This window comes from Peromyscus leucopus, chromosome 16_21 (assembly GCF_004664715.2).
Source record: "Peromyscus leucopus breed LL Stock chromosome 16_21, UCI_PerLeu_2.1, whole genome shotgun sequence".
Classification (NCBI taxonomy): domain Eukaryota; kingdom Metazoa; phylum Chordata; class Mammalia; order Rodentia; family Cricetidae; genus Peromyscus; species Peromyscus leucopus.
Genome location: NC_051084.1, coordinates 38781728 through 38793873, shown reverse-complemented (window position 1 = coordinate 38793873; position 12146 = coordinate 38781728). Strand labels below are relative to the sequence as shown.

General features: G+C 45.5%; 1 protein-coding gene across 1 annotated transcript in view; it reads left to right on the top strand.

Moving 5' to 3' along the window:
- Positions 1-12146, top strand: part of Mgat4a (alpha-1,3-mannosyl-glycoprotein 4-beta-N-acetylglucosaminyltransferase A) — a 97195-nt gene that overhangs the window by 77236 nt on the left and 7813 nt on the right. Inside the window, exons 8-13 of the mRNA XM_028865687.2 lie at positions 2187-2301; positions 3665-3795; positions 4579-4686; positions 4784-4977; positions 8173-8251; positions 9209-9275. Of these exons, the coding sequence (XP_028721520.1) occupies positions 2187-2301; positions 3665-3795; positions 4579-4686; positions 4784-4977; positions 8173-8251; positions 9209-9275 (694 nt within the window). The remainder of the gene's footprint in view (positions 1-2186; positions 2302-3664; positions 3796-4578; positions 4687-4783; positions 4978-8172; positions 8252-9208; positions 9276-12146) is intronic.

The window sequence follows — 12146 nt, the reverse complement described above, 5'->3', positions numbered from 1 at the left end:
AGGTTCCTTGGGCTGTCTTCATGGTCATTTCCCCCTTTTGTTCTCTGCACCATTCGTTTTGAAAACCCTGTCCTGGCTCGCTCACTCTTGTGCCAGGTCTGCTGTGAAGCTTCCCTTTCGGGTTTTGTATTCTTCACTTCCTGTCCCTAGCTGGTTCTCCTCCATGATTTCCGTCTCTCCGTTGCTGTTCCCATTCAACTCTTACACATTTCATTAGTTGCCCACTGTTTTTAAGTCACCACCTAGCCTCACTGCAATGTTGTTTTTGTTGTCGCTGTTGGGATTTGGGTATCTGGGAAATCAGTCATCCCCCAAAGCCCGCCCCCTCCCTTGTGGTCTGCTGTGGTACCCCGGAAGGCCTGCTTCTGATCATGTGAGCCAGAGCATCTGGAGCCCTTTAAATGAAAACAGTTATTTTCTTCTTTATGCACTTGAGTGTTTTGCATTCATGCGTGTTTGTGCACTGCCCAAGTGCTGATTCCAGCTGAGGTCAGAAGAGGGCGGTGAGACCCCTGGAACTGGAGTCATGGACGGCTGTGCGCCACCAGGTGGGTTCTGGGCAGAGTGGCAAGTGCGTCCACTCTGATCCACCTCTATGGCCCCCAGAGCCCCTTTTACAAACAGTTTTTTTTTTTTTTGGTTTTTTTGAGACAGGGTTTCTCTGTAGCTTTGCGCCTTTCCTGGAACTCACTTGGTAGCCCAGGCTGGCCTTGAACTCACAGAGATCCGCCTGCCTCTGCCTCCCGAGTGCTGGGATTAAAGGCGTGCGCCACCACCACCCGGCTCACAAACAGTATTTTTATTGTCTTTGAGTTTCATGCAGTCTATTTTGAACATATTCACTGTTCCCTCCCTTCACTCTTAACCACCTTCTTCGCCCACCGGCCCGCCTCTGAGTGCCTCCTTTTTAAACTTGTCCAGTCTAGTTTGTGCTGCCCAGCTAGTCTTGGGAGTGGGGCCTGCCTTGGCGTGTGGTCCACCTACCAGGGTCACATCATTAAAGGAAATGCCCCTGCCTCTCTCAGCAGCTAGGGACTGCCAGTCCCCCTCTCCTTAGCTGGTGTTGATGGGGATGTGGTTCACGCCCACCTTCCTCCTTTCTGCAGTTTTTGTTTGTTTGTTTGTTTTGGGTCTGGGAGGCGCTTATACAGGTCTTGTACATGCTGCCTGTCATGGTCACTGCTTCTTGGTGCCTCTCTTTCTGGACCTGTGGTGGTGGTTTCTACTCTGGTGCGTCCAGCTGGGGCACCACTTAGTGCTTATATGTGGTCCTGCAGCCCCTGGCCTTTGTTCTTGGCCTCTGCTAGTTGCCTGCCCTGTTCCTGTCCAGACTGAGTGACACAAGACAGAAATGGCCGTTGTTGACAGTGTCTTTCTGATCTGTACTATCACTTGGCTTTGAATACGGTGTCTCTGATCCTTTGTAATAAAAGGGGTAGGTGGGAGCTGCAAGTGACTTGGAGTGTGAAGATGGCCTTCGGGGACACCGCCAGGTGCTTCTGGTCCCACCTTGTCCTCTTCCCTGTATCACGCCCCACATGGTGGCTCATAACTACCTGTTACTCCATTTCCAGGGGATCCATTGCCCCCTCTCACTTCCACGGGCCCACATGTGATGCTGCCCTTAAACTCAGCCAGAGACACATGCATACACATAAAAATAGTAAATACATCTTTTTAAAAATATAAAGCGGCTTTCTAGGGGTGCGGCTCAGTAGTAGAGCCCTTACCTAGCTTGAGCTGGGCCCTGGGTTCTATTCCCAGAGAGGGAGAGGGCCGGAGGGAGGGGGGAGAGAGGGAAGAGAGGGGAGAGAGAGAGAGACAGAGAGAGACAGAGAGGGACAGAAAGAGAGAGAAACAGAGAGAGTGTTATACATAGGAGTCTGTATCAGACAGAATACAGACGTGCCAGATGGGTGCATACCCAGTTTTCATTTTGGCCGTCTCAGCTAGCCAGGTGGAAGGTAGGTGAGGCTGGCTTCTCTTTGACCTCTGACCTAGGTAGTTGACCCCACAGAGTGTATCTTTTGTGTTCACAACACTCATTTTTATATTTTAATTGGTTTTAACCATTGTTTTCTTGATTTTTGTGAGAGTATGTTTGGATTTTTTCCTGCAATAATGCCCACTTACCCCTTTCCTTCCTTTTTTCCTTATTAAATATGATTGTTCAATTTTTTTCCTAGCTTGAAGATGATATTATTGTCAAACAAAACTATTTTAATACCATAAAAAATTTTGCACTTCAACTCTCTTCTGAAGAATGGATGATTTTGGAGTTTTCCCAGCTTGGCTTTATTGGTAAGAAAAGGGTTTGATTTCTCTACTTCATAAACAGCTGCGACTCTGAGTCTTAAACCAGTTTCTCTCTCTCTCTCTCTCTCTCTCTCTCTCTCTCTCTCTCTCTCTCTCTCTCTCTCTCTCTCAAGAAAGTTATCCTTTTCCCAGAGAAATTGTTTGATGTTGAGAAAATTAAATGTAGGTAAATCTCCTTATGCAAAATGTGAACATGAACTGATGTGACTCTGTGACTTCTAAGGTGTAGCGTGTCCTCTAGAGAGCTGCCCAGTGGCCGCCATGGTGCTGGGAGCATATCTGATTTCCTCTCTGACGCTTCCATTTCCTTTGTGCTCACAAGACTGGGGCTCACCCCAAAAGCATGGCACTGATGGACTCTTGGGGGGGGGTGGCTGCAGCCTGCGCTCTTGTTCAGGGATTGCTTTTGTTCAACTTGTTTCTTTCAGGAACTATTTGGGGTACTTCTTTTAAAGCCTGTGAGGGAACAGCGTCCCTAAAATAGCCGAAGAAAAAGAACATGTTTGAAGTTGAGTGAAGGAAATGTACAGGGTTTAAAAATAACCTCTCAAGCTAGGTGTGACGGTTGGCGCACATCCCGACCGCTTGCGGTCCGATCCCTGCATTTGAGAAGCTGACACAGGAGGATCTCATCTCTGAGGCCAGGCTGGGCAGCATAGTGAGGTCAGGGCTGGGGTGAAGCCGAGTGGTTGGCCTCTCGCCTAGGATGAGTGAGGCCTTGGGTTCAAGCTAAACCCCCAAACAGGAAGGGCTCTGTCTCCGATCTTGTTTGTCAGTTAACTCAAAACTTGTTCTATGACTCAGAGAAAAAATGACCAACGTTTCAGTGACGACAAAACTTGTTAGCCTTTTCCTCACCAGCCTCTCCTGCTCCATTGCCTCTTTCTCCTCTTTAATCTCTTCTGCCTCCTCTTTCTGTGTATATTGATTTAGGTCCCTCCCTCCCTCCTTCCACTCCCCCTACCCCCATTGAATTTAGGGTCCCACACGTGCTACCACCAGGCAAGTGCTCCATCACTGAGCTCTATTCCCAGCCCTACATACTTTTTGTCAATGTAAATCTCTCAGATTCCTTTATGGGGGCAGTCTTTTTAAGATAGGAAAAAAAAAATCTGACTTGATTTCTGAACCCTGTAAGCAACACTGTGTGTTAAATCGTAGTTAACGGCAGGAGTCGGCTACTTCTCTTCATACCCAGGAGACAAGTCCAGAGAATGTTGAGCTAAAGGGATGCTGGTTTTGATAATGGGAGTTAAACCTCAATGTATTTAGTGCATAGAAGTCACTTCTGCAGGCATCTTGAGAGTTGGTTCTCGGTGACAGATGTTGACTGGGAATATCTTTTCAGGAAAAATGTTTCAGGCGCCAGACCTCACTCTGATTGTGGAGTTCATCTTTATGTTTTATAAGGAGAAACCTATTGACTGGCTCTTGGACCACATTCTCTGGGTGAAAGTCTGCAACCCTGAAAAAGATGCTGTAAGTTAATTTTCCCTGCAGTCCAGGGGACACTTTTTTTTTTCTTTTTGAGACAGGCTCTCACTATGAGGCCCCAGGCTGGCCTAGAACTGAAGATCCTCCTGCCTCAGCTGCCTGAGTACCTGGATTACAAGCTCGTACCATGGTGCCTGGCCTGAAGTTTCCCTTCTGTGTTTCCTTTATGAAAGTAACTTTGAAGTAGATCTTGGTAACAAGTTAAATAAAGCCATGGCAGAGAACTGTTTACTCTTCACGAGCTCGCCTTCATTCTAAGCCAATCCTAAGTTCCAGTGTTAGAAAGGGGTGTGTGTGTGTGTGTGTGTGTGTGTGTGTGTGTGTGTGTGCGCGTGCGTGCGCGCGAGCATGCTGTAAGGGTAGAGTGCTTTACACAGCATTCCTGAAGGTCCTCTGTTCCGTCTTCAGTCCTGGCAATGTATGTATGTGCAGATATAATGCATTTTTTAACGATAGACAATCCCTTAGCCATCCCGTTTCTAAGTGTTGGCTCCCTCATGTATCGCTGAGAAACATTGGGGGGGGGGGCTTGAGGCTTGCTATCCTGTTCCTATTGGCTATAGGCAGCCGTCAGACCTGGCTTATGGCGGGTGTCTTGTGTTCTCTCTGTTCTGTTGGTTGTTGTTTTTTCTTTTTGGATAGTATCAGACCCCAGTACCCCTGAAGTATCAGATAGCAGTGTTGTCATGTGCCAACTCACAGGACTCTTCAGTGTCTGACTTGCACTTTATTACAGAATAATAAAATCAGATTCTTTTAAACGTCTAGAAACATTGTGACAGACAGAAGGCAAATCTACGAATCCGCTTCCGACCCTCCCTCTTCCAGCACGTGGGTCTACATTCATCACTGTCGGGGAAAATTCAGAAGCTCACGGTTAGTGATTGGACATGGCGTTCCCCAGCTGTGTGGGTTGATGTTTAGTGTGTAGATGAGTTACGCATTACCTAACGACACACACATGTCCTCCTAGGATAAAGATTACATGAAACCATTGCTTCTCAAGATCCATGTCAACCCGCCCGCAGAGGTCTCCACTTCCCTGAAGGTATACCAAGGACACACACTGGAGAAGACCTACATGGGTGAGGACTTCTTCTGGGCCATCACCCCCACGGCTGGCGACTACATCTTGTTTAAATTCGACAAGCCGGTCAACGTAGAAAGGTCAGTGACAAGGGAATTATATCAGCCCTTCTGCTTGGAATGCGCTTTATTTTGTGTGCTTTGCACACAGTAGGTTGAGGAGGTAGTGAGTCGCATAAGTTTTGGTTATAAATTAATTCATACGGCTGAGTATGAAAAATGCTCATGTTTTCAGGCATACCATCAGTATTTTAATGTGTTGAATGAATCATTTTTAAATACATTTATCTGGGGGGGGGCAAAGGGCACCATGTGGGAATTGGTTCTCTCCTTCCACTTTGTGGGTACTGGGCATTGAACTCAGGTCCTCAGGGTTAGTAGATAAAGTGTCTTTGCTGAGCTGTCTTACTGGCCTTATGTTGGGTAGATTGATATTTCTGGACTTAGATTTAATTGGTAATTTTGTTACTCTAATTTAGACATCTTCTCGAAATCTAAAATAATTTTCAAGTCTTTATCTTAGACTATCTCCAAACACAGGGAGAGCAGGTTATTAGCCCAGCAATTGGTTGAAATGGCAGATGTTCCTAGCCAATAGTTTTGCTGGTGCAGGTCATTTTTTAGCATGCCATGGGACTTTCCAGCCCCTTTAGGTTTTGTGGGATTCACACCCATTTTACAAAATTTAGAACTATTTTCTGTAGCTAGAGTTTTCCAGTCAGGACAAATCTCTCTCACCCGCCAGTCCCGCAGCTGCTCAGACCCAACCAAGTAAACTCACAGAGACTTATATTACTTATAAACTGTATGGCTGCAGCAGGCTTCTTGCTAACTGTTCTTATATCTTAAATCAACCCATTTCTATTAATCTATAAGTTGCCACGTGGCTTGTGGCTTACTGGTATCTTAACATTTTCTCATGGTGGCGGCTGGCAGCGTCTCTCCGCCTCAGCCTTCCACTTCTCAGAATTCTCCCCTCTGCTTGTCCCGCCTATACTTCCTGCCTGGCTACTGGCCAATCAGCATTTTATTTACACAGAGAGACATCCACAGCAATTTTCTTCTGTTTTTTTTTTTTTAATTTAATATTCATGGCCCCTTCAGTTCCCCCTGCTTTGACTACAATGTCAGTGGCGCACTTACTATAATGGAGTTCATGTCCAGTAGTGTATGTAGGAATGTCCACTGACTTCTGTGTGCTATTCTTGCATCCTGCTACCATACTGACACAGACTTCATGAGTGGAGCTGGAATTTGGGTGTGACTTATTGTTATTTTTATTTGTGTGTTGAGGTGGGTGCCCATATGTGGAGGCCAGAGATCAACCTCAGGTATCTTCTCACTCAGTCTGTTTGAGGCAGGGTCTCTTACTTTTTCCTAGAACTCACTGGTTTGAGTAGGCTGGCTTTTTCACATGGGTTCTGGGGATCGAACTCAGGTCTGTGTGCTTGCATAACAAGAATTTTTACCAACTGAGCCATCCTGGAAGCCAGCCCTCTTCTTCACCATGGCTTCCTTCACTTTGACATACTTAGCTGGGACAGAGAATGGACAGTGGTTGTGTGAACCAGCATTCTTTGGCAGGGATACATTTGAGCATATTTCTCTATGCACCAGTACATTTACCTCAAGCCCCAGGTACTTGGGAGGATTGTTGGGAGATCAGCTGTTCAAAGTCAGAATGGGCAACAGCAAGATCTTGTCCCCAGAATAACAGCAGGCATTGGAGAGGTGGCCCAGTGGGTGAGAATGTGTACAGCTCTTGCAGAGGACCCGATTCTTAGTGCCTATATCATGTGGCCCACAATGCCCTTAATTCTAGCTCCAAGGAATCCAATGATTGTAGTCAGAAATTTCTCTCCTGCCTGATTGTTTCCAAATATCCAGCAGCCGCTTCTTGAATAATTGACTCAGAGGCTTAATATTACTTATAAATGCTTGGCCAGTAGCTCAGGCTTATTACTGACTAGCTCTTACCCTTGAATTAACCCATAATTCTTATCTATGTTTAGCCATGTGGCTTAGTACCTTTTCTCAGTGCAGCGTTCTCATCTTGCTTCCTTTGTGTCTGGCTGACGATTCCTGACTCTGCCCTTCCTCTTCCCAGAATTCTCCTGGTCTGGTTGCTCCACTTACACTTCCTTCCTAGCTACTGGCCAATCAGCATTTTATTAAACCAATTCGAGTGACAAATCTTTACAGTGTACAGGAGCATTATCCCACAGCAAATGACCTTTGGCCTTTGTGAGTTCTGCAGTCCTGTGCACAGGAACACACACATTCTCTCTCTCTCAAAATATAAAAATGAAAGCAGTATTTCTCATCTGAAAATGCTAGGAAAACCTCTTCTGCACAGTTTAAAAATCGAGTTCCTGTCGCAGGAGATGTTTGTCCACAAATACCACACTCGAAGCAAGTTGTCACTTGTAACCATTCCCTGGCTGAGGGTTTGTCATGTGCAGGATGCCTTTGTCAATTCTCATAAATTTATAGTCGTGAGTGGTGCGTGGGCATAGCTGTATGCAATAGCAGAAACTCATGTTGCAAGTTAATTGGTCTTGGTAAAGGCGGGTAGACTCTAGGAATCCAGGGAGCCAGAATGGGAGCCAAGGTCTTTCCTGACTCCTAAGCCTAGGCTTGTAGACCTCTGATCCAACTAAACCAACAGGGTTATTTCGATATTAGTTTTGTTGAGGCAAGATCTTACTGTGTGGTCCTGGCTAGCCTGGAATTCACAATGCCAACCATGCTGGCCTCCAACTCACAGAGGTCTGTCTGCCTCTGCTCTGGAGTGCTGGAATTAAAGGTGTGTGCCACCACGGGCCGCTCTTGTGAGACATACTTTATATGTCCTAGCTGGGGATTGAACCTAGCGCTTTGTGCATGCCAGGCAAGCGTTCTACCGCTGCGCCAAACTCATAACCCTAAAGTGAGGCTCTCAGTGAGCCATGACCCATGATTGTCCTCCTGAAAACTCTGTGACACAAGATGCCACACTCTAAGAAAGGTGCTATACTTGTGATTGTCATGATTGTGGGTTTGTGTGGAAAATGTTGCCAACGGGTCAGACTGTAGACACTTTTGTGTTTAGTGTGGCAGAGATCACACCCAGCCTGGGGCTGCGTCCTTCAGTCTTAAGTTTCCCAGAGCATTCTGAGTCAGCTGGGCTCTGGTGTGGTTATCCTGTGCCAGAAACCTTCTAAGAGCTCACTCTGGGGTGAGGATGTGTTCTTGAATCTTGTACACTCTAACTCCTGTTTTCATTCTTATTTCCAGTTATTTGTTCCACAGTGGCAATCAAGAACACCCAGGAGACATCCTGCTAAACACAACAGTGGAGGTCCTGCCTCTAAAGGTATGGCTGCTGCTACTCCTCATGCTCTAGTTTCGTTTCTGTTACTGTGATAAGATGCCCTGACAGAAAGCAATTTAGGCGGGGAGAGAGGCTAAGTTTAGCTTACAATTCCAGATTATAGGTCATCATTGGGGGGAAGTCAGGCAGGAATTTTAAATATCAAGTTACATCAAATCCACAGTCAAGAGCAGAGAGAAATGCTTACATGCAGCCTGTCATGTATATATGTTTGTGCCCAGCTCAGTTTCTCCTCTCTTATGTGGTTCAGGGACCCCTACCTAGGGAATGGTTCTGCCCCCAGTGGGCTGGGTCTTCCCAAATCAATTAAGATAATTCCCACAGATATGCTCACAGGCCAACCCAGTACAGACAGCCCCTCACTGAGGCTTTCTTCCCACTGATCTCTAGTTGTGTCAAGTTGACAATTAAAGCCAGTTGTCACAATGGATACTTAAAGGTTGTTCTTATTTATGAGGCAAGCAAAAATTCTCACTAGATGTAGGACTTGGATGGTGGGTGGTAATCTTAAGTTTTTAAAATGTTGAATACCTGATATTAATGTACCCATTTGCTTCATCCATAGTCTTCATTTTGCTTTCTTCTGGAAAAATAATATAGTTGTTTATATTAAGAAAAGGGCCCACATTTTACCACAGTGTTTACTTTGTATATTTTGAGTTCCACGATACCAGGTGGACATCTGAGTGCCTGATGGGGAATGCACAAAGTTAATTCACTGGTCTGTAAGAAATGCCCGTGCAGGCTTCATTTTCTGACCCTTGGTATTCTGTGCAGACTGAGAGGGTAGTTTAAGTTTCACTAACACATTTTCAGAATTCTCAACCGAGACGCCATTTTTTCCTTCATAGTTGTGCCACAAAAGCAGCTTTTATATACAGAGTCAGGTGTGCTTTCAACCGGCACAATTCCCTATACAATTGTTTTATTTTATTTTAGAGCGACAGTTTGGAAATCAGCAAAGAAACCAAAGACAAGCGATTAGAAGATGGCTATTTCAGAATAGGTAATGTCTACTTCGTAACCCGCCCCCATTCCTGCGCTGACTCTTAAAGTCTCTGACCTGACGGAGTTTCGGATCCCGGGTGGGTTCCCTGGCTTGTCGGCTTTCTCTGTCACCTGTGTCATGGCTGTACGTCAGTGACAGCGAGTCTGCCTTTGCTGTGTCTTTCTGTCCATCTCTGTCTGGATGTCCTCGACTACCACATGCCAGTCTACCTGGTTTCTGACCTCCCTCTGAGTGTGCCCTCTGGGTTGTGTTGCTGGCTGACATTGGCACCTGAGGAAGCCTTGGAGGGTGTTAGGGTTAGTAAATGGAATCAGGGTTCAGCTAGATGTCACCTGGGAAAGGACCACAGGCCAGTGTGTGGAAGGAGTAGGGCCATGGCCAGGGACCTCCGAAGTCCCGTTCTGTGTCTGTAGTCTGGGATTTTAATTGTGACCAAGTACAGGGGCTTCACATCTTGGTGAGTGCAAAGTCAAGACAGGAGAGAATGGAGACAGAGTTAGGATTTGCCAGGAGGCGAGGTAGTCATGGGGTTTCCAAAGCAGTGCTCTCTCTTAACAAAGGAACTGTGGAATTTTAGTTAGTGAGCTGGCACACATTCTCGCACAGATTAGGCCATCCCTGAGCACGCGCAGTTTCGGAGTACAGTCTTGAGCTTGCTCAGTTATGGATGGAGCGTGTGCTCCAAAGATTAACGTGATGGGCAGGAATGCCTCTGGCATGCTCAGCTTGCCCTCTGGAGATTGAGCTGTATGTTACTAGCAGCCACTCTGGTGTCTTCCTCCTCCTGTTTTCTCCTCCTGTCATCTAAGACTTACCTACTTCATTAAATACTTAATGGCTCGAACTCTGTGGGAAGGAGAGAGAAAAAGGAAGGAAGGAAAAAAAGAGGAAAAGGAGGAAAGAATTATTTCAAGGAAGTTTCATAGTCGATGCTGGACTGTGATAGTAGGTGTTATAGGCATAAAGTTCTTGTTGATGGCCGACTGGGTAAAGGAGTCACAGCCAAAACCTATTGTGAAACTCAGAACTCTCTTAAGCTAATACAATATCTAACCTCGTTTCTTTAGGAAAATAAGCAGCAGATAGTATAATCAGCTTCTTTAAAGGACACGTACAGAGAGGGAGAGGGGATACACCTCCCAGGGCAGAAGTACCATGGTAACAGAGGTTTGGAAATGCTTCACTGTGAATAAAGAATTGCTGTATTTCAAAATCAATCAAACTGGGTGAGAGGCTTCTTCCTCTAGCTGGAAGTGATTCATCTCCAGTGTAATAATGTGGCAGAAAGTGAATAGCAAAGCAAAATAAATATGTAAATAACTTCCAACTGGTAAGTATGCGCCACCGAGATCACATGTGTGTGGCCCTGCAGCATAGCTCCGTTGGTAAGGGCACTTGCCACCAAGCCTGATGACTCACGTTCCGTCCTCTGGACCCACATGGAGGGAGAGAACCGGCTCCTAAACATTGTCCTCGTGCACACACAGGGGTATGCACACCCCCACACAAACACAAACACCCCCACACAAACACAAACACAAGTGTGTCTTTTCAAATATTACACGTTGGCCGATTCATACTGGTGCTTGGTATTACCTGGGCTGTGTGAAGGGGTGTCTCGAGGACACAGTCCAGAAAACATCTGTCACCAGTAGGTCAGCAGTGACAGACATTTGCAGTGAGTTCCGATGACAGGGAAAAACCAACTCTGAACCTCTCGTTTAAGTGGAGTGTTGTCCAGGAATAAGGAACTGCCTTCACATCCTCGGCATGGCTGTGCTCCAGAACACGTAGGTGTGTGGATTTCATCCATACAGATGAGGCAGAGATCTCTTCTGTTTAGCGTCCTCACCTGTCCTGTGGCCCACAAAGAATGCCCTTCATTGAGAAGTTTGCTGACCTCTGGCTTGGAGAACTTTGCCCCAGAAAGGTTTTTTTTCTTTTCTTCCTTTTCTTTTCTTGTCTTTTTTCTCTTCTTTTTTCTTTTCTTTCTTCTTTCTTTTCTCTCTCTCTCTCTCATCATTTTTCTTAAGCCATTTTTATTTTATTTTAAGAAGGACATTATTCTTACAGCAAGAAAAGATGGATATGGGGCACATTGCCATTTTGTAGAAGGTCTTGCTTCTTTCTGTAGAGGGCCGTTTCTGCTTGTCTTCTGTCTTTAAATTAGTATCTATCATTGTGGAAGATGATGAGTCTCTTGTTTTTAATTACTCTTGAATATTATTAAAGGACCAGCCTTAATAATATACTTCCCAGGAGCTCAGAAGAGAAACTACAAATGGCAAGAACTATTTTGGGGAAATAGAATCTTAGCACACTGAGCTCTTTAGTCCATTTGCTTTTTTTCCTGGGATAAAATCCTGTCTACACAGCTACAGTTCTGTACTCAAGCCTAGTTCCTTTTTTCACCTGATTTGTCTCTACCTTTATCTGCTGTCCCCTCTAAGTTCTATCTTAATTCTCTCATCTTAGTTCTGCCTCATCTAGGTCCTTCTCATCTCGTTCTTATCCATCTAGTACTTTCCCATCTGTCTCTTCCTCATCTTCCTCTATCCTGACCTCCAGTTCTTGAGTCAAAAATTCTCTCCAGCCAAAATCCTAATATCCTCTCTTCGTTCTCCTTATACCTCAGTTCTCCTTAGTCTCTGAGGTATTCAGTTATAAACCCAAGGCCACAGCGATCCTCTGGTAGAGCAAGGTCACCAGGCTTGAATTCCTATGGGATCATAAAGGCAGGTAAGAATTTTCCTCAGGTAGTGGCTGACAGGCTTTCTTTTACAACCCAAATGAGTGCTAATGATCGGTTAGTCAAGAAGGGAATTTATATGCTCAATCTGCATTCCTAGAAGTGGTTAGGTAAGAAGT